Source organism: Anser cygnoides, chromosome 10, assembly GCF_040182565.1.
Source record: "Anser cygnoides isolate HZ-2024a breed goose chromosome 10, Taihu_goose_T2T_genome, whole genome shotgun sequence".
Lineage (NCBI taxonomy): Eukaryota > Metazoa > Chordata > Aves > Anseriformes > Anatidae > Anser > Anser cygnoides.
In genome coordinates, this window is record NC_089882.1 from 14,507,571 (window position 1) to 14,532,009 (window position 24,439).

The 24,439-nt window shown below is 50.7% G+C and overlaps 1 protein-coding gene and 1 long non-coding RNA gene across 3 annotated transcripts; one reads left to right on the plus strand and one right to left on the minus strand.

Annotated features, from left to right (window-relative positions):
- Positions 1-304: 304 nt before the first annotated feature.
- On the plus strand, positions 305-24,374 carry LOC125183753 (uncharacterized). Of its 2 annotated transcripts, none has more exons than XR_010833846.1 (4): positions 305-1,553; positions 10,938-11,114; positions 11,865-11,960; positions 12,406-12,486. It is a non-coding gene; the product is annotated as an uncharacterized lncRNA (long non-coding RNA). The 2 variants fall into 2 exon arrangements; XR_007166279.2 differs by lacking the exon at positions 305-1,553 and adding an exon at positions 22,296-24,374 and having other exon boundaries at positions 10,454-11,114; positions 12,406-12,554.
- RPN1 (ribophorin I) lies at positions 4,826-13,110 on the minus strand. Its single transcript, XM_048072149.2, has 10 exons — positions 12,851-13,110; positions 11,988-12,052; positions 10,148-10,454; positions 9,455-9,664; positions 8,304-8,496; positions 7,871-7,970; positions 7,473-7,611; positions 7,159-7,278; positions 6,425-6,670; positions 4,826-5,430 (listed from the first exon to the last, which is right to left on the minus strand). Exons 1-10 carry the CDS (start codon positions 13,064-13,066, stop codon positions 5,248-5,250), a joined length of 1,779 nt encoding a protein of 592 aa, XP_047928106.1. The 5' UTR covers positions 13,067-13,110; the 3' UTR covers positions 4,826-5,247.
- Positions 24,375-24,439: the final 65 nt, after the last annotated feature.

The following is a 24,439-nucleotide window of genomic DNA, read 5'->3' on the forward strand; positions in this document are numbered from 1 at the left end:
CTTCTCCTACGTACTCCTTTTTCCTTCTCTCTTCATGTTGTTCCCTTTCCTGTGGAGGCGAATTTCAGCCCTTCCAACCTTTGGGTTCCAAACTCTGCACAAGAGCAAAACTAATCAGGGAGTCCCAGCAGGGCTCAGCGTTAATTACCCATGAGATGCTAATCTGCTGGAGGGTCTCGAGTGCTCCTTCAGCCGAGCCGTCCTTTTCCTTCTGCTCTGCAATTCCCCTGGCAGATGCCTGCCGACTCCCCACAGCCTACCCAGGCAATTTGTGCTGAACAAGATCACGACTTAAATTCCTAGCCCAGAAAAGCTCCTGTGCAGAGCAGCAGAGACAGAAAAAAGCCCAGCCCTGCTGCAGCCTCTGTCTGTTTTCAGAGGCAGCAGGAGAACGGGAGTTGTCTTCTCCATCAGCCAGAGCTTCTGCCTGGGATTCCCCATGCCCCCAGGTCCCAGGTTAGATGGCCTGAGTGTAGCTGAAAGAAATAAGACAGGGAATGCTCCTGCCTGGATTCCCTCGTGGCAGTGCCTTCTTGCCTGCCTGGTGCTGGCTGTGATGTTCTGGGAACCTTCCTGGCTCCAGCTCCCCACACTTGATGTGCAGACAAGCCTGGAAAAAAATAAGGGATATCCTTGGAAAGCAGCAGCTGGAGTTCAGGTGGATCCCAAAACCAGCCAGAAATGGTGCCAGCCAGGTCAGCCTGTCCCTGGCTGGAGGCCTGCTGGATGGGCTCTGGTGGCAGAGGTGACACTGGCTGTGGCAGACGTGGCAGTGCTGAAGGACGCAGTGGTTGCAGGAGGAAAGTAAGCACAGCCTTAGCTACCTGGAGTAGAGACTGAGCTCCCCGACGGCTCTGCTGGTGGGGACGCTGTGGGGCTGCCCTGCAGCAGCTCCTTCCTGGGCTGTCCATCCTCTGTGGGCACCCTGCGACACGCGTCTGGAAGGGGACTGCTTCTCTGCTTGTGGCTGGGGTCTGAGCAGGGAAATCATTTTGAAACCTCTTTGGATGCATTTAGGGTTTGTCCAGCCCAGCCACAAGAGAGATTTTGAAGTCTCTGAGATGAGGGAGAAGACAGCAGGAGCTGGACAAGCTGCCAGGACAAGTATCCTGCCAGGATCAGTCACACAGGCAGAGTGCAGGGACATCCCCTCCAGCCCCCTGGTGCCAAGGGATTTGTGTGATGACAAGCAGCACATGAGGGGCACATGATGTGCTGGAGGGGTTTGCAGGGTCACAGGGGCTGAAAGGTCCCCTGCTCATTCACAGACATGGAAGCAAAAACCAGGCTGGCTTTTCCAACCTTAATGTTTCTGATTTCTCAGCAGGACTTGGCAAGGGCTAGCCACTGGGGGGCGAGGACCCTGCGAGCCACAGCCCTACGTGCAATGGGGCCATTGCAAACCAAATCAGCCCTTTTTCTCCTCCCCCACCCCTTCGGTTGGGGGCTGCAACCTTTAAATATGGAGGAGGTAAACAGCTGCAGCCCTAATTATCCTGTTTGCAGCCATCAGTTGCTGTTTCTCTGACTCTCCTCCAGGCCCCGAGCTCCTGGTAGGTGGTGTGTTTTTCTTCCTCCTCCTTTTATAGTGTATTCTCGAGAGTAAATTTGCAGGGATCCAGAAATTACTCTAGTTTCTAGGTCACTCTGCTGCTGAGTGCTTGTTAAAGGGGTTCCCTGATGTACGTGCTGCTGTAGGCTGTTGTCACAGGTTGTGAAAACTCAGCTGCCCCTCTAGTGGGGCTGCATGCTCTGGGGTACGGGGTGCCTCCTTATTGGGGGTCCCCCAGCAGCCATGGAGGCTGCAGGTACAGAGGAGCAGGTACAAAGCTTGGGGACCTCCTGGGAGGACGCAGCTCACCCTGGGTTGTCACAGCGTGTGTCCCATCCTATTTCATAACCCAGCTGAAAAGTGTGTTGTATTAATGGATGCATCAGTCTGGTTCACCTGGGCTGGGGTGCAGGAGCATAGGGGCAGAGTCTGCCTCCCTGGGGTCTTCTGAACACCTCACAAACCCTCACCGAGCCCCGGAGTGGGGACATCCCGGGCCACCTGCCCTCTGTCACCCTCCCCTACATGTGAGCAGCGCTGGGGCAGTGAATGGGCTCGGTTTGCACAGCTCTGGGGCAGCAGCTGCCCGAGGAGGGCAGCAGAACGGAGCTGCAGGGAGAGGAGAAAAGCATCTCCCCTTGCAGAGGCTGCTTTATTTTCAGCCCCTGGAACTGGGGCAGCTCTCCTTGGGGACCTGAGGCCTTTTATTCTGGGGCTGTCTGCGCTCGTCCCTATTTATAGCTGGCATCTCTACAGCCGCAGCCTCCGTTAACAAGCGGGATCTGAAGCTGCCCAGCAGGCACGAGGGCTGAGCTGTGGCGTTGATCAAGAAATCGGGAGAGGGACGGACGGATGCGGAGGCATAACATCCCACCGTGCCCCTTTGATGCGATGGGCACAGTGAGCTCCCTGTACCCAAGGGAGATCGGGCTGCTCGGAAGCCAGGCACAGGGTGATTGGGGCAGGAAAGGCAGCACTGCCTTCCTCCTGTAAGGGGGAAGTGGGAAATTAAGGATGCCTCTGGGATCAGTGGCGTGCTCACTCTCTTCTCCTTCCCCCGGACCTGACTGCCTCACCTCAGATGCAGCAGGCAGTCTCATCTGGCTTCAGGTGTCCCCGGCACCTCCCCAGGTCCAGCGTGTGTTTTGGCATGATGGGTGAATGGGGATTTACTTGGTTTTTAGCTGCTTGTCAGCCCCACCTCCAGCAGGCAGGATGCAAGTTTTGAGGTTCCCAACAGCAGCTGCAGGGGGATTGGAGAGGCAGGGGATCTAGGTGAGGTGCCTGCTTGCCCATCCTGTTGTGGGGTGAGGTTTGTGGGCATGGGAGGGAGCTGGCACCGGGACAGCACGGTGGGTGCCTGCGCTCAGGCCTGCAGTAAGGCACTCCACTTCTTTGGAAGCTCTGTGGCCTGGAGCAAAGGGCTTTCCTACTGACTGTAAAAAGAGCAAAGCAGCCCAGAAGAGCATGAGTAGTGTAAGGACAATTCTTACCCAAGATGGCAAGTGACAGGTGCTCTGGCCCCAGCCTGGGAAGATTTACTTTTTCCTTGAGAGGACCTTGAGAGCAGGCCAGGTGCCGGCTCTGGTCTGAAACACCATGCTCCTTGCTCCGGGAGCCCTGCTGGAGGTGCCACAGGGGCTCTTTGACCCCATCACTGTGACCACCACCATGGGATTGCCACCTTGGGGTGGGAACAGAGGGGTCAGGGTGCCTCAGGGGTTCTGTGGGATCTGGACTTACTTGCTCGCCCAGGGAGGATTTTCCTACTGCACCTGAACACCCTGAGGCCACAGAACTTGGGCTGTGGGTGGTGGTGGTGGTCCTAAACCCTCAAAAAAAAAAAAAAAAAAAAAGGATCTGCAAGGATCTGGCTGCCCAAGGTTTGATCAGCATCCGTGGATGCTTTCCAGGCTCCCAGCAATGCCAAAGCCACCTCAGGCTGAGAAGCCCTGAGCCAAACACCCTCCCTGTGCCCCTGTCCCGTGTGCCTGGGGCTCTGGGGCTGGCCCCAGCCTGGGAAAGCCCCGGGGCAGGCAGTGAGGCTCCAGGTAATTAGGGACGAGGAAGCAGGACTTCAAAGTGGGCTGGGTGCAGTCACTGTAGGAGTGGTGAGGCCGCAGGGTTCTCCTTCTCCATGCCTTGGCCCCTTCCTGCCCAACATCTTTTAATGAGGGCAGCAGGTAGGTGCTGTTTAATTGGCACCTTGAAAGCCACCTCCACCCCACAGCTCAGGGCAGGAAAGATGGAGGGACACACACCCCGTTCTGCTCTTTTCTGGCCCTTTCTGTATTGGGATTTCAAACCACTTTGGCACACAATTAAGCCATGCAATTGCAGCAGGGAAGGCCTATATTGCAGTTCACGCAGCCAGCTCAGATTGGATCAGAGGGTGTTTAACTGTGCACTGTAGCAGAGAGGCACAGGAAAAAGTTTCTTACATGACTGAAATTATCAGGGAATTGCATGTGGTTGTAAACCCTTCCTCCCACTCGGAGGTCTGAGCAGAGAAGGGCTTCAGCGATGTCTGATTTGAGAGGCAGAACCTGTTTGAAATGGCTGCAGGACCAGCTGCACCTCCAAGGCTTCTCCTGAGAAGCTTCCCTAAGCAGTGCCCTGCCTTCTAGTTAGCGTGAGCGTGTTCTGCTGCAGCAGCTAGAGGCAAGAGCCTTGTTTCTGGGAGGGTGTGATGAAATCCTGGGGCTCTGAAGCAAAGCACAGGATTGATCCTCCTGCTCCTCACTGCGGAGGGAAAGCATTCTGACCGGGAAGCAGGAATGGGCTATAGCCTAATTACTTCTGGTTGCTTCAGGTCTCCTGCATTTCCCTCCTTGTTTAGTAAGTCAGGACAAGAGGATCCACTGATTGAACCCGTATTACCTAGAAGGAAAGACAGGGCTATTTGGGCAGCAGCTGCCAGGGACAATGTCAAGCAGGACAAGTTTGTACTTCGCGTGCTGTCTTCTGCTTCCTCCATCCCCTGTGCTGATAGCAGGGACTGGGGATAAGGGCGGACTGAGAGAACTGCACCGCCTACCCCTCACATAGGACTGAGGTGGTGCAGGACCTGGAAAAGCGATGTGCTTAGTGCATGATGCAAGGGGAATTCGTATGTTGGTCTAGATGAGACAGGCGCAAGGGCTGGTCCTGCTATTTGTGAATCCTACAGAATTCCTTCTAAATAAGCAAAAGACTGCAGAGGGGCAGGGACAGCCAGCTCCTCAGCCTCCCCCCCCACCCCGAGCCCAGCATAAAAAGGCGAGGCAGTGGCAGTTTTATTTCAAAGTAGAACAAAGGTGTCTTTAATTCTTTCTGGAGATGCAACATTTGGATTTGCCATGAGCGTGTCTGTGCTCAGACTAGCTGTTTGTGTGCGTTTAGTCAGGGCACATCTGTACAGGGAAAACTGAAAGCAAGAGACTATTTTATAACCAGGCTGAGTCTGACCTCTGGTCAAGAAACCCTGTTACCCAGCCAAACAGCATGACAGTGTGGTCCCTTGCACAGCAGATGTTGCTGAGCAGATAGCCTCTAGAGAACAAAATGTAAAAATAAAACATACTCGCAGGTATTTTTCACGTCAACTTTTTTCCCTAATTTTGCTGGGATGGAATTTTGGCTCAAAGTGTATCCAGTCCCAGGCTTCTCATCTCCCTTCACACTTCTCCCCTACACCCGACTGCTAAACCGGAGCGTTACAGTGCGTCAAGGATGTTGTCAATTTTGGTGACCAGATCCTGGCGCTTGTTGGAATGCATCTTCTCGTTCTCAATGTAGGTGTCCTTCTTGAGCTTGCCAGCTACCAGCCGCTCGGCTTCAACTGAGGACTTGAGAACAAGCTCCTTGACTTGGCCATCCAGCTTCTGAATCTCACTTACCTTACAGGAGTGAGAAAGGAAAGGAATATGAGAGGAGGAAAAAAAACAACAACAACAAAAAAAACCATGCATCCTTAAGTGAAGCTGAAATAGAAGAGATGATTGAGCTGGAGCAAAAGATGAAGTCAGTGCTAAATGGAAATGCCTCCAGTCCCTGAATATTGCCTCCTGAGCTGCTGCCTCTTTCTGCCATCATGTTATGAGGAACAGCTCATGAATGGATAATTAAGCAGTGCAGATAAAAGCAGCTCTGAGGACCCAGGAGCCATACTGGCAGGAAACAGATGCGATGACTGTTAAAGAGTGCTTAATGATGGATTTTAAAGGCTGTAAGCTAAATCACAACTATGACAGCTGGAAGATGTGCCCCTGCAGTTAATGTTAATGGTGTGTGAGAAGCAGCGCTATTAAAGACAGAGCTACTCCTTGAGATAACAGATTAAGATAGGTGTCTGTTGGTTGAATGGACCTTAGAGATTAAAATGTCCCATGCTTGGGGTTAGGTGGATGTTCCAAGTAAGTGTTGAAATAGAGTGGATGGAGGGAAGGACAGTGGGTGTGCTCACTCTGTCACAGCTTTCAGCATGGTGCAACAAAATACCCCGAGGAGCATCGTGTTACTAAAAATCTGTCAGCACCAAATTCACACATACAAGAAAATAAGAGATTAGGGAGAAGATTTTGGTTTGGCTGCTGTGAGTACTAGAGTCAGAACTGATAATGTGTTGATAGTTTCTATTTTTGCCCAAGTGTCACTGGCATGAGCTCAGTAACAAGCATCAGGGCTTCGTTACAAAAGCATTAACCTGTACCCATGCAGCAGGTTTTAGGGGCTGTTTAAGGAACAGCTGATCTTCACACCCTCTGGCAGGGATCAAGGTACTGAGGGGTAAGGGCCAAGATACAAGCTGCAGAAATTAAACCTTAAATTAAGTTGCCTAGAATATTTAACAGCCAAAAGCAGGAGAACTTAAAAAGAATAATAAAATCTTACTTTATCACATAAGTCAGAGCCTTCTGTCTTCAGTTTAGATTGCAGAGCAGCTATTTCATTAGTCAAGGCCTTGTGCTCAGTCTCCAAAGACTTCTTACCACTGTTCAGGGTGGAGATGTCTCGTGACTGCTTGTATTTATTCACTGCTTCATCAAAATGACGGTACAGCCCAAGTCTCTTGTTCACCAGAGTAAGCACTTGCTCTGTGATGCAGGCAACCTTCATCCTAGCTTCAGCAGCTGGATCCTGGAAGAGGACAGAAGAGGAGATCAAAGCAGCCGTATCTCTGATCTGCATCAAGCCATGCCTGCAATCTGCCACACAACTATTACAGAAAGTGCACCCTTTGCAATTAAGTCGACTGACAGCGATTAGGCGAATGGTACAAGGACTGACTAAGGCAAGCACCTTTCAGAATTCATCCTGGCCCAGCAAATAGCTTGACAAAAGGTAAGTAAAAAAACATTGCAGAAAGAGAATTGCAGATGTCCCTGTTTATCAGAGATAAATTTGTTTTTAGCTGAAGGGCAAAACTCGGATTAGCCAGAGTATACCAAGTCAAGCCCTGCATGAGTATCAGCGCACAGGTGGCATAAAAACTGGGCTCCATTTAAACGCCTAGCAGAGTACCCAATCTGCAGAAATATTCAGGGAGAGTTATTGGCATGAAAAATCTCCAACCAGCAGCTGAGTAACCTATTAACATTCCTAAAGGGTTCTTCCTCATACAGTACCTTAGTGATGGAGAAATCCAGCCTCACATAGACAATCACAGTGAAGAACAAAATGTAAAAGGCTCCAACCACCAACAGAGGTTCCTGCAGCATCAGTATTTTATTGAAGGTGTAATGAACCTAGGAGAGAAGTTCAGAACATTGAGTAGTGATCCACATTACTACAGGGGAGAAATCCTCAGGCAGCAGCAGAACTGGCTGCACGGTTCAGGAGGTTTTTATTTCTGACACCCAACACGGATGTTTTGACCATCATGATGAATACAGAAGAGGCCCAACTGGTCACGCTAACCATGCGGAGAGGCCACACTCACCACTATGTCTTGGATGTGCTGCTCTACCAGGTTGCTCTTGTGTGCCACTATAACAGGGCGTCCAAAAGTGTCCAGGTATGTGTAGTGAAGCTCGTCTGAAGCACGATTGATCTCGTAGGGGCTGTCCACATGGATATTCCTGTGGATAAAGCCAGACAGTCCTGTATGATTCTACACTTTCTGAGATGATGTAACCTAGCACTTGGCTGGCCAACTGTGGCCTCTAGCACAAGGCCAATTATGCGGTTTAAACAACACTCTAAAAGGAAGGAAAGCTGTGTTCCAAGGTCTCCTCTACATGCATAGTCATGATGTTGTTTCGCTGTCCGCAGGTGGCAGGAGAATTGCCACCAACACAGCATCTTCTGTGGTAACAAGGCAGGAGTAATGACACTTACTTGGCACCTTCTGGCAGGACGATCTTGACAGTCAGAGAGTCCGTAACTTGCTCATCGAATACATGGTCGACAAACCTCATTTTCAGAGCATACTGATCACCTAGGAGAATGAAGACCAGAAGGTGGTTACAATTCCTCGAAGAACAAGGGCAATCTTGAAGCTCAGCTCCTAACACAAGCAAAAGCAGAATTTGGATGGATACATCGTGCAGCAGGGGGCACTAGTTCATTCAAACTGTATTTTAACCAGATGTCTACAAGAATCTGAAAGAAGCACAGAAAAGGGGGATGGATTTCCATATTCTAGAACTAACTCCTAGCAACTCTTGTTGCTAAAGTGCAGTGTACCATGGCTCTGAATACTTTACTGTACAGCAACCACCTTTAAACACAGAGAAAAAGGTTTCTTACTCCCTTCCCCTGCAACACCCACCGAGATTGTAGAGGTATTCGTAGCTTGGCAGGTTATAGCCGATGATGTAGTGGGTTTTCCATCCCCCAAAAAGCGGGAAGCGGGGACGGATCTCCATCTCTACAGAGTCATCCAGGACAAGGAGGTGGCTGGTGGAGATGTTTCCGATCTCATCTCTGTAATAGACGTCCTGAGCAGCAGCCGGGAGAATGGTCTGTGTGGAGAGAAGCAACAGTCAGTGCACTGACTAGGAGTTACTTCCAATGGAACTGGCAAAAACCAGTAACAGCTGTTAAGTGTCAAGAAAACAGTGCTGCCACATGAGACAACAAAATGGCCATTCAGTTTCACTGAGTGGTGTAAAATTGTGCTATTAAAAGAGATTGGCCACAGAATTGACTGCCAGTACTAAAATCACCTGGCTTCTAAGTGAATGTGGAAAATCAGCACTTTCTCCAGCCCAGTTTCAAATATACCAGACAGCAGGGGATTTCATCTTGCCCACCAGGACAGCAATTCTCCTTTCACTCCAGCCCACTGCTCCTAGATCACTGAGCTTGCTGGCTTTACACTCAGCAAAATGAGATTTCTGTCTGGCTGCACCACCTTAGAGAATTACAACAATCAATCCTGAAGGCCTCAAGCAGCGAGGAAGGTTTTTGGTTCAGATGAAGACACAAATGCTTTTCATATCTGGCTAGTACAGCCACAGCTTTAAGTCGTGTGGAGTGCTTTGTGGGCAAGGAATGAATGGGTGAGTTTCCAACTATTACTGTTCAACATGATATGATGGAAAAGGCAACCCTGAAAATGTGAGGGTAAGGAAAAGGATGAAGGGCCCTTGTACGGTGGAAACAGGAAAGCAGAACTGTCAATGCAGATCGAGGGGTTTAAAGAGTCCCTGAGACTAGAGAGGTGACAGCATGGAAAAACAATACATGCCCCGGTATATGCAGTTTCTTTGGTCATCAGATGCAGTAAGGCATACAACTTCCTATTTCTACCTCCAAAAGCCACTTTTGGCTTTTTGGTATGATCCTTCTCTGAAAACAACCAGAACTTTAATATTCCTTTACTACTTGGGTATGGTAGAAGAGGACAACTGTGTTTTTTTTTTTTAATCTTTAAGAAAGGGGAAGCCATGGTAAAAACAAGTAATGTAAAATGCCAACCTTAAAAGACTTAACAGAAGAGATCCCACTGTCTGGCTGTCTCTGGTAGTCGTATCTGGAGAAGGGCCCTTTCAGCACTGCTCCTGTGTGCTTTAAATCAACTGTCTCTTCAACCGCAATGTTCCCCCAGTGAGACACCTCGATGACTCGGGTCATGCTGGTGATGGTCAGGAATGGACTGTTGTTTTCATAGTGCACCTTCAGAGTGTCCTAACAAGGAGAAAAGGTAACTTATTAGCCCCAAAGTAAGGAGCAACCTCCCCTCCCAACTATGGGTCTCCATGTCCCCAAGAGAAACTTCTTTGACAAACTCTGCAGAGAAGGCTGCGTGGGAAGCCTGGAGCGACCCCAGCCCAATTCACACAGGACGCTAGAGACCAAGGTCCCAGGTCACATCCTGCACATCTGGCAGAGCTGTAACAGTGAGGGGGGATAGAAATGCCCTCCTTCCCCCACTGCAAATACACCTCTGGGAGAACCATGCACAAACCACCTTGGTTTGTTCTGTGGACACCAGGGAGTGGTCAGTACTTGAAGCACCTTGTCAGGGAGCATATTCCCAGTCTCAAAATGGGCTGACCCAGACTTATCTGCAGTTCTTACAGCAAAGCCTTCCCATTCTCCAGCCTCTGAGATTCAGATGTTTGCATGATGCTCACTGCAGAGCCACGACCTGTCTGTTCGGACGTTTACCTGGCTGTATGGAGGGATGTCCTTGAAGGGGCCATACTCAATCATGTCTTCTGTGCGGGAAGGGTTGCCCAGCTTGGTGTAACTCTCCACATTCCTGGAGGCCAGTTTGACCCGGGTTGTTTGGGTCTTGGTGAAGTATGGCGAGTAGAAATAGTGATTTCCTTCAAAGACCACAAACTGCTTCTCGCTTTGGGTAATGTGGGTTGGGTAGGGCTGCAGGACATGTGTGAAAACCATTTCGACAGATACACGGACCTTGGCTCCTGGTGCCAAAGGAGATGGCAGCTTCACAGAGAAGAATTTTCCACTAGAAGAGAGAACAGGTAAGTCATGTGAGATCTCCCTGAGAGCACAATCAGATCCAACCCCTGCAAAATCCCCTGTGGATGGGAACTCTTCCGGGATTCTGTATCGCGTATACGGTGTGCGATAGCAGCCACTGTTGTATTTGCTCCTCAGAGGCCTACAGATGTCTTATCAAAGAGGGTGTGTTTATTCTGGATTGAGGAAACAGGACAAGAGGCAACACAGGGTGAACTGTGTTCAGGCACAATTACAGCCTTTGCTTCACAAAGACACCTGGGTCCCATTTTGGAAATGGAATGGTGACATGCTTCCCTCCCTACTTCTGCATTTATAAAGCATGTTTCAGCAGGGTTTTTCCATTCTTCTTCAGACGACAAGAACAATCAGAATCAGAGGAAGCACGTGCAAATGTTCAGAAGACAAACCATAAACATCTTAAGCACAAGTTCCCACAAAATCTGTTTATTCTGTTTTTTGCCCACAGGAGCTGAAATTAAGGTACAGCCTGAAAATAAGCATGGTTTTGGACTGAGATGCTACAGAAAACCAGTAAGAATGCACGAGATGGACCAAGGTGATGCAAGCAGAGGATGGACTTCCAAGTCATGCCTGGTGGCCCACAAGCACGATCACATGAAGAAGCCTGGCATGTCTGAGCAAGGTAACTCTGCCGTTACATTAACTCCTTAAAATTCAGCAGCATCATGCTTCCAAGCCACTTTAAAAGGACCTTTTATTTCTCAGCAATCATGGCTCATAAATACATGCCTGCCCAGTCTTACAACATGTGCACAATATCCGAAGCTTGGCAGAGCAGAGCCCCAGGCATAAAGCCAGCATCCTCTGCTCCTGCAGCAGGGACCAGGCCCATGCTGGGCACAGCATTCAGCACACTGGAACTCCCTGATATCACAGACTAAAAGCAGTGCTTTGGGGACACAGCCAAAGAGCACTTCCTCTGTCATTGTCACTGCTGATCATTTGAGGCCCCAGATGGTAGCAATAAGGAAGAGCATGACTGTAGCTATAATGCTTCTCTCACCTGATGTCCCTTAATGAAGGAACAGGACATTATTTAAGGCAGAGAGGACAAGAGATTGAGCACAGCTGAACCCCCCTGAAGGCAGCTGAGCTGCATTACGAGAGACATTCTGGCCCTTGTAGGGCTTTCTTCTCACTTAGCAGCCTTGGGTGGCTGTGGGAAGCAGGTACATACTGCTTGTGTTTGGCTCAGTGCATAGAGCTAAAGCCATGTACATTACTTCCCAAAGAAAGAGCCTCAGAGGGAGGGGAATGACGACTACTAGGGCCTTTTGAGCTGCAGGAACTGGGCATGGCTGCTCGTGTGAAGTGTGCTCCCTGGCTTTGAAGCACCCTTGGGTGCAGCCTGAGTACAGGTTGATCTTTTCAGAAACAAGAGACTCTAAGGATCTCCAGGTATGCAGGACTACAGAATACTTCTACCCCACCCTGAGGAAGGTGGTGCAACACAGATGCATAACTCCAGGTGCTGACCTCAGGGGGTGACACTCACCTTTTGCCCTTAACTTTAGTCTCTCTCACTTCCAAGGTGTTCTCCTCTTCTTCCTCACCCTTTACCTGTTCCAAAACAGATCGATCAGTGTATTGCTGTTTAAAAGAGTCAACATGACCAGGATAACCCCCACATAGCTCCTTTATACTTTTTAAGGGGATACCCCACAGAAAGTACAAGCTGCTACAAGTGCAAGTGAGTACAAGAGAGCTTGCACGATAAATACTTTTTAATTTTTTATATAGTGCCTTCATAACTATTTTCATTAGTACGATGTGGTGAGACTGCCAGAACTGATGCTGGCGTCTTATAAACTTGTCACATCCCTTGGTCCCCAAGCCAGCGCGGTCACTGTAATTTGTGCAAACGAGCATCTTGGTTAACTGCTTTCTCTACTTCTCTTGTGTGCTTTTTATAGGGACTGAGGACTGAGAAGGCCGTGGGAACCTGATGTGGCCAGCAAGCCAAGAGGCGATCGGTGCAGCCACTTGTGGGATTGTAAGAACGCTTGTATTGAAGTCCCTCGGGGAAGAGGCTGCACAGGGCGCTCCGTGGGCACCCGCTGTGGTGAGCACCGCCCGGTACGACAGAAATGAGCCTCTCACGGCTCCCTCACCCCTCGGTACCTCCCGGCCTAACCCCCCAGCCCTACTTGTCCCCCCTAACCCCACAAACCCTACAGTTTCAGGGCGCAGGGACGCCGGGGGAGCGGCAGGGGCGGCAGTGCCGACGTGTCCTGTGCGGGCGGCGCCGTGCCGAGCCGTGCCGCGCCGACGTGGCCCTGCGGCCCCGGGGGAGCCCCCAGAGTCCCCCTGAGACCCCCGTTATCCCCGGCCGCCCCCCGCCCCGCGCCCGCCGCCCACCTGCACGCCCAGGTAGGCCAGGCGGGGCTCCAGGCCGGGCTCCAGCGCCAGCAGGAAGGTGGAGGCGGCGGTGCCGGCCGCGTTGGCCAGGCTGAGCTCGGCCGAGACCTTGGCCAGGTGGGTGCTGAGGTCCAGGGTGCGCCGCGCCTCGTCCAGCTGCAGGTCGGCGGCGGCGGCCGCCAGGCAGAGCAGCAGGCGGCACAGCAGCCCCGCCATGGCCGCCACACGGCGCGGGGAGGGCACAAGATGGCGGCGCCCGCGCTGTACGGGGAGGGCACAAGATGGCGGCGCCCAGTGCGGGTGGGAGGAGGCGCGTGATGGCGGCGCCCAGCGGCGCTTGAGGACCCCCGCCGAGGTAAGGCGGCTGAAGGAGTGCCTGAGTAGAAAGGCGGGGAGGTGAGGGTGGGCTCTGGTTTTTAGCAAAAGATGTGTTTTGTCTGAGATCCAGCAGGGGAGGCTGGAAAATGGCTAAAGGCTCCAAAACCCTTTGTTCTCACCCCATGGGCACGGCCCCTAGCCCCACTGTGCCTCCTGGCAGAACTAACCACCCACTCATTTGGATGGTTTGTCTTGCTGGCCTAGGGAGCAGATTGATGTTGCTCTGCTAGGTGAGGTTTAACACCAGTGGGTTTTAAGCTGAGTTCAAATCTTCCCCTAAAAATTATCAGAAAGAATTAAATGAAGACAGAGCAGGGTGCCACAGGCAGCCAAGGCACAGTGGCTCACCCTGAACTGACCTGGGCAGAGAGAGATGGAGAGTGGAAAATGTTAGTGGTTTAACACACGACTGAGGAAGGGGGAGCTGACACTTCACTCCCAAACATCTGAAGCAGATAAAAGCGAGGATCGGATGTTGTCTGCCACGGAGCAGGGCTGTAGTCTGCGAGCCCTGTGGGACAACAGACTTTTCATGTTTCCCTAATGTGATCCAGGGCTTGGCCTTTCTTTAATATCTTAATATGAGTCACAAAAATAATCCTCTGAGTTGGTGTGAGATTGCCAAGTATCAGAAGGGGATTTCCTACACGTTGTGAGTTTGCATCTGGAGTCAAAAAGCCCCTTGGCAAAGGCTAAATAAAATGGGGTGTTTCTTTGCGTTATGTTCAAAACAACACCATCTTCTAACTGGCCTTCCCTTTCTGCTCTCTCTGTCCTCCCGAAGTGTGGAAGTCTTCTTGACTTCAGTCTCTCCTAATTTAGGCACTAGACCTGTGAATTTGGCGGCTGGCCCTGTTAGTGTCCTAGTGCAAGTGGGTGGTTTTGTCAACATGTTTTGAATGACATCTTTCCTCAGCACAGCAGGAGTCGGTTGCAGGGATGGGTGTCCAGCTCCTCTGGCTTGTGCTTCCAGCTAGGGAAACGTTCCAGGTCCTTCTGCTCTCCAGGAAAAGCATGCTTATCTTTGTCATCTTCTCCAAAGAGCCAGGCTTAGGGGCTGCAGGAGCTGGGTAGGCAAGTTAGGGGAGAAACAACTGTAAAACATGGACGGCTGAAGGAAGCTGCTGGTTTTAATTTAAGTTTGGCCAGCAGTGCTGCATCTGGGGGCTCCCTCCGGTTGTCTGGGTTGGTTTTGCTGTGGAAAGCTCCTCTCCTAGGAACGGCTGTCACTGTCCTTCCTCCAACCCCAGCCTCCATGTCACAGGGAGTAAATGAACTCCAGACTGCGGCTTTAATAACACACACAGCTCCAGCCTTAATTTCCCCTCTCTCCCTCAGGGAAATTTCTTCTGGCAAAGGGAGGGAAAGAAATAAATGCACATTCCCCTTGTGTCTGGAGATAATTGGGCTTCAGTTGTTACATCCAGGGCCAAAGGTTGTTCTCTGATAGATTCAGCCCAGATCCTGGATCTGAGCTCGCCAGCAAATGCGGCGTTTCAACATCTGACCCGTCTCAGACCCTGGCGAGCTCTGAATCAGGCTGTTATATGCTAAACCCGTGTTCAGATCCATTTCTAATTGTGATAATTGAGTCATACTGAGTCTGTATAGTGTCTGTTCCAAGACTTCAGCCCTGCCGTGTAGTCTAAATTTATCTTTAGGTTGAAAAGCTGTCGCCTTTAGAATTCTTGCTTGTAGGACAAATTTTGCACTGCAGGCCCCTCTCGTTGCTGTCCTGCATGTGCAGTGGATGTTTAAGTTTGCAGAGAGAAGGTGTGAAATGGCATCAGGCTATGGTTACTTGTGCACGGGCTCAGTTAATGTGCTAGCAGAAGGCATCAGAGAAGCAGGCCCCTGGCCGGGTTTGCCGGTTACGGCTGTGAACAGCTCATGGGCTGCGCCGAGCAGGAAGGGAGAGGCTGGTTTTAAACATGAGAAGTCCTGCAGGGCCCTCGCCAGATGCTGCACTCTAATTGTTCCAGGCTGCAGTGCCGGCGTGGCTCCGGCATCCTTTGCCTCTCACACCCTGCCCTGACCCTGTCCTCTTGCCTTGGCTGTGGAGGCAGCATGAGGGAGGTGACCAGACCCCTCTGCCATCCACCCGTGATACCCCAGCCCCAGATGATGTGCTGCAGGGAGAGCGTGTGACCCTCAGGGACAATGAGTATTTGGGAGGGGAATACCCCCAACAGAGCTGGTGCCAGCCAAGCTGTCTGTCAGGGATGAAGGATGAGAGTGGTCTAATAAATGCCTCTGGCAGGATGAGAAATGTACCCAAGGAAAAACCCTACGCTTTTCAGTTTGTAGAGGGCTGATGCCAAACTCAGAGCTGTGTCATCTTGAAGAGCAATTTGTTCTCAAGGAGGAAAGGAGTGGAAGTTATTTTCCTGAAGGAGCATGTTTTCTGTGACCACGGGAGCACGCTGCAGCCTGTAGCAGCAGGGAACAGGACTTATCCCAGCGTGAGCCTCATAGCAGCAGGGAGTTTACACCAGGCATGTAGGGACCATGGTATAATGGGTTGCTTTCTGAGGAACCCGGGTCAGGAGCAGATGTGAAACAGGGCTGTGCATGGGCCCAGACAGCAGAAGTCATCCTGGCACCACCTGAGCTTGAGGATGTAGTTGTAATACAGATCTGACCATGATCCTAGAAAATAAATAAATAAAACCACAGACATGTGGCTGTTGTGATGACTGGTATAAAACTTGGTGCTTTGGATTTTATTGGTGTTTCACTGTCTAATCCTGTATGTGTAAAATCAAGCCTTCTGTCTGACAGAGGGATGCAGATGGCATTTCGGTCTTGCTGCTATCGGTCCCGGGCCAGTGAGGTTTTGCATTCCCCAGCCACAAGGGTGCATGTAAGATCTGTTTGACTGATGGCAGAGTTTACTTAGCCTTGCTAAGGCCCTTGAAAAACAGCTGGAGAAAAAGAAAAAAAAAAAGTCTTCCAGTTTCATTATTTTTACAACCTCATTTTACAGCTAGTCAGCACGCGCTGAGCCTCTGCCAAGCAAAACACGCTGTGATTCTTGGTTTGGGCTCGCCTGTGATTTCCATGGGAGCGGAGGGCCTGGAAGGGGGGCTCTGGTGCTCAACTGCTGCACTGTTCATCTGCCTTGGAAGTGTGTCCTGCCTTCTCACAGAGACGGTGCTGAAGGGTCACTGTCTGCTCGAGGGCTGTTCTCTGGGGTTTCTTGAAGTTAGATCATGGATCTGCAGTGGAGTCTCCCGTAAATGTTTGCCTTTCTTTAAAAGTACATCTTCCTGGATTTAAAAAGAAAACCTGCATTCTTAGCCGGGTTAGAACATGAGACTCAGAGGAAAAAAAAAATGGGAAAAACTGTCTGCACACAGCAAGTGGAGAAACCAATTGTATGAAGTGTTGGGAAGCACACAGTAAAGCCTGCCAGAGGAAAATGGGAAAGCATCTGTGAGTTTTGTACAGGGGTGAGACTAGTATGCTACAGGTGTTGTGGCAATAGTGCGGAAAAGGTTGCTGCAAGGACTCTTCATGGGCAGGAAAAGAACATTTAACTGTTTTTAAAGCTTACTGGAACTGTAACTGAAATGGCTACAAGCACTGGTGGGTTGCTAGTAGAAGAAATCTGCTACATGTGTACAGATTTTGTTACAGGATCAGAGCATGTTTTGGATAGAGGGAACTGAACTGGCTTAACTGTATCAGAAAATTAGGGTGTGATCGCAGCTGCCACTGAAGTACCTACAGGTACTGTCAGGGCCTGGGTACAGCACCACCTTCAAACCACCCGTAAAATGTAATCTGGCCCTTCCACATCACAACCCAGCTCAAAAATACCTCTGGCAGGTTGGTTTCTGCGAAGCCAGAGAAGGCATAAGGAGGACAAGGGTGCGAATCTTGGCTTGAAAAGACAAATGCAGCCTTTCACAGGGACCAAGCAGGGCAGGGAATGGGCATGCTCTGAGGCCAGGGGTCGTGGCTGTGGGGTCCTGGCTGCCGTCTGCAGGCAGCAGTGCCCAAACAGAGGGGCCCTGCGGCTGCGCTGGCCACTTCTTCCCCTCATGGGCCGGGAGATAGCGCTAGTTCCCAGCCCAGAGAGGTGTCATGGAGCTGTGTGTCCCCCCCAGACCCGCAGCGTCCCCCTCCCGGCCCCACACCCCGGGGTGTCCCCTCACCCCCCCAGTGTTCCCCTTCCACCACCAGGGGGCGCCCGCGAGCACGGCGCGCGGTGCTGGCGCGGTAGCGTAGCAGCGCCCCTTGGTGAATAGCGGGCGCTACGGCGGTGGCGCAGCGTGAGGGGGCACGGAGAGAGGAAGGGGCGAGTGGGGGGGGGAGCTTTGGGGCTGCCGCCTCCTGCCTCCCCCTGCTGGCACCGCCGGCCCGGGCAGCTCCAGCAGGAGCGATCATGGTTATTAAAAGCGAGGGCCTGGTTCCCTTCCTGCTGAAGTGGCGTCCTGTGGTTATTGTGAGGGGTAAAAGTCACCCCGGTCTGTAGGGTGCGCGTCACGGGGACCCGCTGCAGGGATCGATGGGTCTCAGTGCACTGTCACGGTGTCATCCCCATCCCGTCCAACGGCGCCTCTTTCTCAGCTTGTTCTTGGAAAGGAGAGCACTTGCAGGTGTATTTACCTTGGAAGCCCATCATTCACACGGAGCGTGCTGAGCGTGGCTTTTGAAGCCTCGGCTTGGCAGGGTCTGCCACAGACGGTGGGAAGCCGAGGATCCTGCTAACAGCACGAGGGGGTCATCTGCAGCTTGGCAGCTCTTGCTGCATCCTGTGTTTCCTGCAGGAGCCTTGTGTTTGCGCAGCGCTTGCTGTGAGGCAGTGCAGATTTCTCACCAGCTTCCTGAATTTTTGGCATCCGCAGTCGGGGACTTCACTGGATCGTGCCCTGCAAACGGGGGTTTGCATTTCTGCAGCAGAGGCAGCCCCGGTCCCACTGCCAGGGTGAATCCAAACCTCTGCCCCACACCTGGTTTTCGGGAGCCTCAGGGCAGGTCTGTACGTGGCTGTCTGCGGTGGCCCCTTCACCGGAGACGGTCCCAGTGCCCCCTGCCAGGTGGCTGGCGGTGAGCACAGGCTGCTCCATGTGCGACCAAATGGGGAGCACTAACCCTCTGTGAGCAGCGTTGGTCTGCAGCAATGAATGCAATCGCTCTTTTCTGACTAGAAAAACATTGATGATAAGAGGAAAAAGAAACTTGAGATTAAAGACCATTCCTTGTTATTCCTTTTTTTTTTTTTTTTTTTTTTTTCCTGGTGGGTCTCAGGCTCCTCACAGACAGCTCACCTTCTTATCTGCCTGCCCAGAAATGCCTGATATGGTTTTTGTGGTGTTTTTCGCTGAGTGGTAGGTACTGCTCAGGGAACTGATCTACTCAAATGAAAAGGATGCCAAGCAGGGGAGCACGCAGCCCCACACAGGTCACCCAGAAAGCGGACTGAAAGACGGCCTTCGCCTCTGCCCTGCACTCCAGCAGGCCAAGCCCAGTTCTGATGTTGGGGTGGCCCCGATGTCTGAAGCAATTTGGCAGAGGGCAGGAGTGCAGATCAGGCAGAGCGGATGTTCCTCAGGCTGGTGTTGAGCTGGTCACTGAAGGAGACAACCCAGAAAGATCCCGTTCATTTAAACAAAGTAAGAGGTGTTGTTTTCAATTTGCCAGAAATTCAGGCAGGGTTCCGGAGCCAGTCCTGAGCACTAGGACGGAATAATTGAAGCTTTACCTCCCACTTATAACCGTTTCAGTTTTAGGTGGTTGTGCTTTGCGGGACATACCTTCAATTTGGTGGCTCAAGGATTTGCAAACAGTGAGTCATAACTCCCTGGGATCAAAATTGCAGCTGCCGGGGCACCAGGCATTGAAAAGTGTTGTCCAAGATAAAGCAAAGCAAACCTCACTGCCCACACACACCCCTTATCCTTCAAGGCTGAGTGTCTTTGCAACACTCTTCAAAAACATGCACACAAAATTATACAGGCTTCTTGTGGTTGTCATTGATACAGAATTTACTTCTTTTAGAGCAGATAAGAGAGGATTGTGAAAATCTGTGATTTGGAAGAGCTGAGGCAGATGGATCTGAAGCTCATATGCAGCACCCTGTGCTTGCAGAGAGGGGGGGGCTGGATTTTGAGGAGTTGCACTAAGGGATGTGTCCGTGTCCTTCCCAGACAGAGCCCTCTGGGCCTCTGCAGACCAACCCTGTCCCTTCACATCCAGGATGGACCTGCAGGCCCTGGAGAGAGTGCATGCATCCAGTTTGGCTCCTACTCATGGAGAGCTTCCCTCTCCGAGCTGCCTTTGGGATGCTTTTCAGCACTGACTCACTGCTACAGAAGAAGCGACCTGCGAGTCACCTGTACCATAAAGTATCCCAGTCACAGCGTTCACGTGGCACTGGGCTCCTGTCCTGTGACACATTCTGGGTACAACAACAGCATGACACGGCCACCTTTGCCACAAAACTGCCTGGCTGCAGAGCTCACGTGGCTGGTCCACCCCGTCGCACAACGCCCTGTGCAGAGAGGAGCAACGGGACACAACCCACGGGTCCTGCAGTGTTCCTGGCACCACCAGCCATCAGCCTGTCCTGCCCCGTGGCTTCAAACCCACTCGTGTCATGAGCTGGGAGGTGTCAGGCTCACCAGACCTTCACTGTCATGGCTTCAGAGCCTAGGAATTAACAGCTCGGGGAACCTGCTGCTCTGGTAGCACGCCACTCTGACAAAAACTTGATTCCTGAAAAAAGGTCAGCCTGAAAAGGCCTGCGCAGTTCTGTGCTGGCTGTGTGCATAGCTCTCTATTTTTATAGAAGTCTTATGGTTTAAAAAATTATTCAGAAACGTCTCTATTTAGAGGGACCCAGATCTAACAAGGTAACTGACTCACTGGCCTCAGGAAAGTTACTTCACCCCCTGGATCATCTTCTTCACTTGAGTACTGAGACCAATCATATGAAATTACCCGGCGTGCTGCCAACGCAGCTGTAAAAATTAATTAGCTGCTATTACAGCACCGGCTCTAAAAGTGGGAAGCTGCTGGTGTTGTCAGAGAACCTCTGTAGCCAGGTTGGCCAGCTGGGAGTCCCACAGGGGCCTCAAGTGATGGTCACTATTTGTGGGACAGTCTCTTGGCATAAATAGGGTATTGGCTCCTTTCTGCCTCTAGACCGAAATCCGTACGACAAAAACACCCCTTTGTTCTGTGAAACTTGAGCTTCTTGTGGGCTTTGGCTTCCACCAGTCCAGGCTCAAGGTAACTATGGTGGTGCCAAAGGGGTAAGCGCAAGGCTGCGTGGTGGCCATTTCATGTGGTGGCCATTTCACACGTGGCCCAGCAGCACGTGGTTGCTTCTCCCTGCCTGCCTTGCCGTGGCCAGTGTAGGCGCTTGTTCAAGAGCATGTCCCCTGCACTCAACGTGCTGTCCGTGACCAGAACACCTCTGCAGGAGGCTGTGACTCAAAGGGAGAACAAGGAAGAGGTTTGGACCCTCAGCTCAGGGAGTGAGCTGGCATTGAAAGTAAGGTCCCAGCATTGCCTCACGCTGGTTTTGTGACTTGTGATGGAACAAGGGGAAGCCATGAAACGAGTCCAAAGCTGTTTCTTTTAGGTACTTGTCTCCTGTGTTGGGTATGAGAAGACATAACAGAATCTGCCTTTGTGGCACCATAGGCAGGCCCCCACCCGCTGCGTGGGTCTTGGGCTTCAACAGTTACATTTAGACTCTTTATCAGTGCTCTGTGTTTTAAGATGTTCAACCTCCAGCAGCTGCATTTCATCAGCGAGCACAGATGCTTGTAATCCTTCGTGCTATAATCAGTGTCCTGTGCACCTCAGCAGAAGTGTGGATCAGAGATCTGGCATGAGATAACGTGATTGTAGTTGCTTCCTGTGGTTGGTGTCTGGTGATCAAGTCTTGTCCAGAGCTGGTGCTTTACTTTCGTGTGTTGCTGCTGTAAGACTTAGAAATCAGCTGAGTGCAAAGGAGAAAGCGTTAGCAGATTACCAGTGGTATTTGTACTGCAGGCAGGGATTAGAGATGAGGGCAGGCAAAAGACTGCAGCTGTACTCTTACCAGTGGAAATGCATGTGTGGTCATGTAATAGCAGAAGATTTGTAGTGAACAAAATGCCCAAAGAAGCAGGGAGAATCTGGTTTAGACTGGAGTAAAGCAAAGCGTGACAAAGCTCAGAGTACAAAACCAAGATAGAGTGTTTGCTGCATCTTAGTTCCCTTTTTGCTTTTTAATTTTAGTAAGTTGTATCATTATAATGATAATTTGAGGAAGATGGTCTGGAAAGCCAAAGATGGCAAGGGACAAGCACTGCAAAGCTCTTGAGAGGACGGCTTCACACAAGGATCATGGCACAGTCAGTTTTCACTGAGCAGTTACGGCCATCGCTAAGCCAATGTGCACGTTGGGTCCCTGGACCTTTCTGCACGCCCCCCTGAAATCAGCACGCAGCAGGTGTTTTTGTACCCCTGCTATTTCTGCTCACTCTGCCATTTTACAGACTGGGAAGAGTAAGGGAGGATCCCTTTTGGTCCAGTGATGTGTAAAGAGATGGTGTAAGACACACCGTGTTTTATTGTCTCTAATTGGATCAGGCAGATTAGTAAATAGAGATTAGATGTCACAAAAGGAACAAACTCAAAGCTGGACACATTCCTACTTCCTGGTTTAGCGGGATGAGTGCATGAAATATGTTAAGGTTTACACAGTGGTAAATGTCTAAAGACTGGTCACTCTAATATGATGGATCTGCTCAGCTCTGTGAAGGTCCCTCAAAGGCAGAGAACTTATTTCTTCTGAGCAACATTAGTGATTGGGAACAATTGGCATTGGAATTCAAACTGATCCATTTTTACGAGGTTTCATTGGGTTCTGATATTATCAAGTGGTCACCATTTGCTTCAGAGGCTACTGCAACTAGCTGTGCTGCTCACTCAGGTTTCACACAAGCCACGTGTTTTTCTGGTGGGGAGGTGTACATAGGTTTGTCTGTATAGCCAGGCAAAACGCAAGAGCCACTGCTCAGTACTTCTATTTGCCACTTTCTTACCACTGTCTTTTCACTTTCAGCCACAGCAAATATAATTGTCATTTGTGCCAAAATACAAGCATCCAGGCTGGATAGCAAGGACCTCTCTGCTGACATCTGTTCTCCCAAGTGCCGGGATTCATATGCTCAGGGCAGCAGGATTTTGCCTTGTCAGTCTGAGAAAATGCAGGATTCCCACAAAGGATCAGAAACTCATCATGAACAGCTATTGCATGACACAGCTGTTGGTCATGCCAAGAAAGCTAGCAAGTGACACAGGAACTCGGTGCGAGGTTATCCTCTGTGTAACAGAAGTATGTATTAGATGGTGCCAGGATTGCTCTGCGCTAGAGAAGGAAGGAGGAAATCTCACCCACAATTTGTGATTGTTTTTTTGTATTGTGCAAAAAGAAAGGAAAAATGAAACTTTTAGGAATGAGAGCAGATGAACACTTTGTAACTCAACATTAATGTCTGCTGGTAACAGCTCAGCACGTGGGTCTTTGTTACAGGAAATAAGGATGGGAAAGTGAGTGGTGGAGCTCTGTCCCACCGGCTGCTGGTGTGCCCATGAGCCCAGGGCCTGCAGTCCTGGGGCTGAGCTGAGTGAGAATCATAAAATCATTTAAGTCGAAAAAGATCTTCAAGATCATCATTCCAACCATCAACCTGACCTACTGAGTGCCGCCACTAAACCATGTCCCTAAGTGCCATATCCACACATCTGTTGACTATCTCCAGGGATGGGGACTCTGCCACTTTCCTGGGCAGCTGGTTCCAATGCTTAACCAGCCTCTCCATGAAGAAATTCTTCTTAATATCTAACCCAAACTTCCCTGGTGCAACTTGAGACTGTTTTCTCAAGTCTTAACACTTGTCACTTGAGAAAAAAGAGACCGACATCCTCCTCGCTGTAACCTCCTTTCAGATAGTTGTAGAGAACAACGAGATCTCCCGTCAGCCTCCTTTTTTCCAGATTAAACAACCCCAATTCCCTCAGTCACTTCTCATAATTCTAGCTCCTTCACCAGCTTGCTCTTCTCTACGCATACTCAAGCAACTCCGTATCCTCCTTGTAGTGAGGAGCCTAAAACCAAACACAGTATTTGGGGTGATCTCACCAGTGCTGTCAGAGAAGTTACCATCACAGAATCACTGTCCTTCTCATCCAGAGAAATTATGCACCTCTGGGAGTTTTTTTCTCCATCATTTTACTAAGCAATGCTTTTCCTCTTTGGTCTAGTCCTTGCTTTAACCAGTATTGTGTTCTGCTGCTGCTCTGTGTCTAATGGAGCACCTTAAAATCAGTCATAAACTGGATATCATAAGCTCCTGACTTGTAGGATGGATTGGTAATGGTGACACAGTCCTGCAGATGGGAAAATGAGGGTACAAAACTGGTAACGAACTTACCAGCATTATGTGAGAGCCCACCTTCTCTTAGTCCACATTTCCACAGCTATAACAAGCGTCTGTGTCCTGCCTCCCACTTCCCCTGCACGAAGCCAGGTCAGTGCATTCAGCTGGCAGGTACGTTTCCTACACTGCTTTAACTTTTGGCAGGTGTAGTGCCCGAGTGAGGCGGGCAGGGTCGGACAGGAGCCAGCAGCAGCACGAGGACAGGAGAGGCCGGGCTGCCCTTGGAGCTGCGCGTGGCTGCTGCGGGCTCACAGCCTCTGAGCAGTGGGACACCATAACTACTGCACCTGCGTGCTCTGCGACGGACAGACCTCAGAAAGGACTCATTAATACTATTCAGGCTCGTTAACGATATTATGAGGCGGCGTGCCATCATTTTATTGATCTCAAAGTGTTTTGCAAGTGTCACTGGGTCGGAGCTCACAGCCTGCCCAAGGCGTGCTCCCATTTTCAGGTGACAGGGAGGTCGTGGTGCTGCTCAGGCGGGCCCACATTTGGCTCACTTTTTCATTAATGCTTGGTTTTGTACACCCCTTTTTTGTAAATGCTTGGTTTTATACGTCCCTTTTTCATAAATGCTTGGTTTTACATGCCCCTTTTTTGTAAATGCTTGGGTTTACACATCCCATGGCCAACCAAAGCCATGATAATGGGGTGACAGGGTGGGCACAATGCAGCACCCGGTTCCTGACGGTAAAACAGAGAGGCTGCGACCCCGTAAAACAGCAGGCTGTGCACGGCCCCGTGTGCCCGCGGCTCCCGGTGC

Bases quoted from the DNA above. Each gene is read 5' to 3' on its own strand.
- RPN1 (XM_048072149.2), bottom strand. From the start codon at position 13,066: ATGGCGGGGCTGCTGTGCCGCCTGCTGCTCTGCCTGGCGGCCGCCGCC. The intron at 9,665-10,147 runs GTAAACGTCCGA...TCTCCTTGTTAG, and splicing joins ACATCCCTCCATACAGCCAG to GACACTCTGAAGGTGCACTA. The intron at 7,279-7,472 runs GTGAGTGTGGCC...CTTCTCTCCTAG, and splicing joins AGCACATCCAAGACATAGTG to GTTCATTACACCTTCAATAA.